The 6000-nt window shown below is 32.4% G+C and overlaps 2 protein-coding genes across 2 annotated transcripts; both read right to left on the bottom strand.

The window, feature by feature from the left end:
* Window positions 1-2049: 2049 nt before the first annotated feature.
* Window positions 2050-2998, bottom strand: Tsp_08863 (conserved hypothetical protein). The gene is made up of 3 exons (XM_003374088.1): window positions 2881-2998; window positions 2445-2592; window positions 2050-2266 (listed from the first exon to the last, which is right to left on the bottom strand). Exons 1-3 carry the CDS (start codon window positions 2996-2998, stop codon window positions 2050-2052), a joined length of 483 nt encoding a protein of 160 aa, XP_003374136.1.
* A 1429-nt stretch (window positions 2999-4427) lies between these two features.
* Tsp_08862 (hypothetical protein) lies at window positions 4428-5410 on the bottom strand. Its single transcript, XM_003374087.1, has 4 exons — window positions 5290-5410; window positions 5063-5254; window positions 4852-4999; window positions 4428-4686 (listed from the first exon to the last, which is right to left on the bottom strand). Exons 1-4 carry the CDS (start codon window positions 5408-5410, stop codon window positions 4428-4430), a joined length of 720 nt encoding a protein of 239 aa, XP_003374135.1.
* Window positions 5411-6000: the final 590 nt, after the last annotated feature.

The raw sequence follows: 6000 nt of genomic DNA, 5'->3' as shown, positions 1-6000 counted from the left end.
ACCTCTAATAAATCCGGCAGCTGCCGTAATACACTTGAAATTTGGGGCGGAAATTACATTGGTGATATTATGGTGCGCATTCCTTGATGCCAGGCCCATTAATCGTGATTTGGATTCTATGCTTGCCAATGACGGGCCACTTGATGAGTCAGGCTTCTTTTCCTCTAAAAGTGGACTTGGGTAAATATCGTTCTTTTATAAGAAGGTTCATTACGGTATTAATGGTTACCTAGACCAAGGCGTGAATCTAGATATTTGCCATCATCAACAAGAATAAACCACAGTTTTTGACAGGAGTTCCAGCTACACACGAACGAGTCAAACCTTTCGAAATCCGGGTTTAACATGCTAACAAAAATTTCTGCTCCTGCGGTTTCTGCGTACAACAACCGAATTTTTGAAGAATGAAATAAAAATTTAAACCAGTCTTATATATACCTTTATTTCGCTTAAAGTGACTTCACAATGAATGTTATTTACTTTACAGTTACCGTATTGCTATTAAACAATCAAGGTTTTTTAATCGACATTCATATAAATGTGTTTTTTAATTTTTAACATTTATCTTGATTTTATTAATTTTGTTGTATCTGAAACATATTCATTATCAAAAATTTATTCATCAATATTATTCAAGAAAATATAGTTATCATTTACTTGATGGCTGTTAGCATTACTATTGTTTTGTTTTTCTATTTGCGTCCCTGATTTTCATAAATGCAAAAAATGAGATCGGTCGAATGATTTTATATCTAGTCATATTTAAAATTATTTTATTATTTCTCAATTTCCCGTGCCGCAAATTAACGGTATTTCTTTGAGAGATGGTTCTAAATACTGTTAGCTAGCTGGTTATGCTTTGTGGTATATTACTAATTTTTGAACGTGTCATTGAGCGTCGTTCCTTCGTAACCGATAATTTTTTGCCAACAATGATTCTTCGAGGTTAACGGGTGTATTTTGGGAATTTAATTTGTTACCAGCTAATGTGAAAACAGTTACATGATGGCAAGGATGTGAAGTATAGTGAAAGTCACTTCTGATAGTGAAAAAACATTTATAAATGAACTTTCCAAACAGAAAGAATAGTGGTTGATAAATTTGCATAAAAAACATATCAGTATTGTCCAACGCTGAGAATACTTTCAGTTACCATGAGGATTGTGTCTTTTATGAGCGCACTGATATAAAACAAAATTGTTTTCACTTTCTACGTGACACATTTTGAATTTTTGATTCGAATTATTTTCACTTTTTTTGCAATCTACAGTAACCGTCATTGAGCATTCGCTTCAATTATAAACAACTTCAACAGTGACAATAATATCAATATTTTTACATATTTGAAACAACGATGAAAGGATTTTTTTTTGAATTTAACAACAACCAAGTCATATTTCTAATTATGATTTTTATCATTTTTATGCAAATGCTGATTTATAATCAAAGATAAAATCAATAACATTGAGACATTGCGAAACCGGTTTTGCAGCACTCGGAGGTTGGTGTTATCTGTTCAAATTTGTGGCAAAAGGAAGTATAGATTGCACTTTGGTGAACAACGAAAATTTTGTCTACGCAGAGAAAAAGATCGGAAAATTGGCAGGCCGTTTACTTTTAATCGACTAAAAGTTGCGTCGCCATGGCAACACCGCCCACGCGTGCAGTGGAAATTAAAAAGCAACATTACAGTACAAATAATCAGCAGAAAATTGCATCAAATAATTCAGTTGTATATCATTATTTACTGTAGAAATAATTTATCAATTTCCAGTATTCAGCGTTGCTTATGCGCATGAAAATAAGTAAAACACTACTTTATGTTACTTTATTATAAATGAATTTATTTTCAATAATATAATTAATGTGAACAAATATTCATAATTAATTTTTGGAAATACTGTCATTTTCGATAAAACAATTTTCATCATAAAACATGAATTATCAATATAATAGGTGTGATGAGATGGATAATAAATATCCGATAAGTAGATTTTCGCTGATTACATGACGTGTTCATTTTTCGGTATTCTCCCTAGTCAATTTGGTTTATTCTACAGCAGGAACATGCAGTTTGACCATCAACCGTGACCGACGAACTGCATTTCTCAGCACGCTCCCCAAAGATTTGTCCACAAAAACTGCGACCACTCCGCCCTCTGGATCTGAATACTTTCTTCTCATAAATTTCAAGGCAGCGCTTAGCCGCGAATCCAAATCAACATGCGGATCTTCTTTGCACTTTGTTGACCTTTCAACGGAAGACCTAAAAAATCAATAAATATTTTAATTCTTTCCAGCACTGCCCACTCGATTAAGATCATTATGATTATGAAGAAAATAGACAAAAATTTTTATCTTAATCACAGCATTGAAAAGATAAATTTTACTGAAACTTATTTAAAGTAGGAATAAAAGATTATTTATGAAAATTTCATTCATACTCGTAGGTTTCATCGACATCATATCCACGTTCAACAACCAGTGATCGAAATTCTTTGTGCAAATAATAACACTCGACAGTGGAACTCAACCCACCATCAATTTTTACGTTCAAACCTTTACCTTCATCTTTTTTTTCACGTTGGAATCCTTAAAAAAAGAATAGGCAAATTATTAAATTCACGATGATCAACTGTAATATCTGAATGTTACCATTGATAAAACTATCAGCTGCAACAATACACTTGATGCTCGGGGCGCAAATAACCTCAGAGATGTTGAAGTGCTCTATATGGGATGCTTGGCCCATCACATGAGATTTTTTTTCTACCGCTGTCATAGACTGGAAATTCCTTTCGCTCGCCTCGTTTTTCCCTAAATTTGAATTACGGTAAATATTCTTTTGAGAAGAAAGTTCATTACTGGATTAATGATTACCTTCACGCAGACGTAGAACAGGAAATCCGTCATCATCAACCAAAATAAACCACATCGTTGGGGTAGACTCCCAGCGGAAAACCCACGACTCAAACGATTTGAAATTAGGCCCCGACATGCTTGTTCAAAAGTTTCGACGCCTGCGCACGACAGAAAAATAATTGAAGAATGAAATAAAAATTTAAACCGATTTTATTTATACCTTTATTTTGTTTAAAGTGACGTGGCAATAAATGAGTAGATTTTTAATAAGGAATAAATGTACCTGACTGTCAACTTTAACAATTTGGTTATTGTATAATTTTATTAAATTTTAATTAAATGAATCGAATTATTTATTATTATTATTTTGTTTATAATTTTTTTTTCTAACATTGTTAGGATTGTCAATATTCAACAGATTAGCGATTTCTGAAATCCATTTCACATAATCTCGTCGAACTATTTTGAAGCTAAACAACCTATATTTTCAACATTAAGGAATAAAGTGATTTTTTAAATGTAAATTATAATATTCAATATTCATAATTTGTTGAACTACAAAAAGATCTTCAAAACATGATTGTCTTTAATTTTGCTTCGCTACTCGGGCGAACTAATCAACATAAAACGTCAGCAGCAAATTTTCAATATAGCACCAGCATTGTGTGCGTAAAGTATCGGTCAAAATTTGCAAAAAAGCTGTCAGCTTATATTCAAACAGCGGTTGACCTAATTTCACTATACCTCAACCATTTGATGATTATGATTATTATCATTTTTATGTAAATTGAGATTTATAATCGAAGATGAAATTAGTAGCACTGAGGCACTGAAAAACCGGTTTTTCAGCACTTTGAGCTGAGTATTATCAGTTGAAATTTGTGACAAAAGTAAGAATAAGTTTCATTTTGGTGAACAACGAAAATTTTGACCACATGGAAGAAAAGATCGACAAGATGGCAAGCCGTTTTGATTCAAATTTCCGACACCATAACAACACAACCCACGCATTTAGTTAAAATTTAAAAAAAACATTACATGCAGTACAGATAATCATATGAAAATTGTATCAATTAATGAAATTGCAAATCAATATTTATTATGGAAATAATTTATTAACTTTCAGCGGTTTGACCAACTTCGCGCCAAATTTTGACCTAATTTTCTTATTGGTCGTTGGACGCACTATTTTATTGGACCATCGTACCGCTGTCATCTTGGTTGATTTAAGCAAAATAGCGCTTTCAACGACCAATAAAAAAATTAGGTCAAAATTTGGCGCGAACTGGACCATCGCTTTATTAATTTTCAGCGTTTAGCATATTTTATGCGCATGAAAACAAGCAAAACACTATTTTATTTTATTTTATTTTATTTTATTAAAAATGTAATGATTTTGATTATTATAATTGTTATAAAAAAAGAATTGAATTGTCATTTTTGAAACTACATTCGACCAAAACGAAACAATTTTCATCATAAAACATGAGTTTTAAATATAATAGCAGTGAAAATAGTGAGATGGATAATAAATATCCGATCAGTAGATTTTCATTCATCACACTTCAGTCTTCATTTTCGTTTGCCTTACGATTGTACTCAGCAACCATTGCCTTGAGAATATGTATCTCCAACGTTGTCGGTGGCTCAGTAATTAGAAATTGTAACTCCGATTGCAGACTTCCGTCCACAAATATAGCCACTGTTCTGTTTGTTGAATCTGCATACTTTGTTCTTATTGATTTCACTGTTTCCATTAAACGATCATTTATTTCAGCAGATGTCTCGTAATTGCTGTTTTTTGGACATTTTTTGTAGCTTGTTCTGAAAACAAAAATTCATAAGTTTCCCATACTTTTCAGCATTGTCTTATGTAAATTTTTAACGGATAAACAGTTGTAACTTAATCTAAGTTTACAAGGGATAAGCGTTGTTGAAATTTATCTAAGATCGGGATGTAACGTCCATTTATAAGAATTTAATTCATACTCATAGGTTTTATCAATACGATGTCCGCATTCTATGAAGCATGTTTTGAATTGTTCGTGCATCTGATAATAACCAATCGATTCACTAAATCCTCCATCGATCTTGATCTCCAATACCTTGTCTTTTTCTTCTAATTTACTTTCGTACCCTTGTGAAAATAATCAGCAAATTATCGAATATATGATGATCATTTGTATTTGCATAATGTTACCTTTAATGAAAGATGCTGCCAGATCAACACACTGTGAACTCGGTGCTGATATCACATCAGTAACTTTTATGGCGGCCTCACGTGATGTTGTACCCAAGAATCGCATTCTCATTTCTGCCACCTGCTTCCACAGCGGTTTCAAACTGGAGCATTGATTCGCCACTAAAAGTGAATTACGGTCAGTATGTTTTTCTTGAAAGAAAGTTTATTAGTGTATAATTGTTTACCTTCGCGGAGAGATGGAGGACAAGGACGTACCACGTCTCTAAGTATGATGAACCAGAGCAATGGATTACAGTCCTGGTAATACCCAAAAGTGGTAAAACAATAAAAATCTGTTTCTAGCATCTTTGCGTAGAACTTTCAACTCTTTAGCGTCGACCGTTCACGACGAAAGATTTGTTGTGGAATGAAATGAAAACTAAAACCGACTTATTTATACACTTATTTTGTTTAAAGTGGAATTTAAACAAATTGTCTTTAAAATAAAGGGGTAGACCCCGAGTATACATCAAAGATATGCCGCTTCACACTTTGATTGGTTGTAAATTTTGCGTAGAACTCTGATTGGTTTTAAATTTTATTGGTTCACACGGCGGCTAAATTTCATTAGTTGTTGTTACGATGAATTTTACTCGCTGTTGAAAGTCTAAATTTTACTGGTTGTCATTTTCATACATTCTATTTGTCAAATTTTGGTTTCTTTTTAATGGTTACTTTTTTATTCTTAGCTTTACTGTTTATCTTCTATATGTATATTAGTAGTAGCTAAATTATACATTTAAAAGCTGACTAGCAATTTAAAATTATAAATTTATTAACAAATTTGCTTTGGATTGAGCATTTTAAAGACCTGGTTCAAAAGTTTGCTTTGAAGTGAGTTGCATTGCAAGTCATTTTTATACCGCTCTACAGCATACTGTAGAATCCTTTTTCAA

This window comes from Trichinella spiralis, assembly GCF_000181795.1.
Source record: "Trichinella spiralis strain ISS 195 chromosome Unknown Scfld6, whole genome shotgun sequence".
Taxonomy (NCBI): Eukaryota; Metazoa; Nematoda; class Enoplea; order Trichinellida; family Trichinellidae; genus Trichinella; species Trichinella spiralis.
Note: the sequence above shows the minus strand (reverse complement) of the source record. Positions and strands in the feature narration are given on the sequence as shown.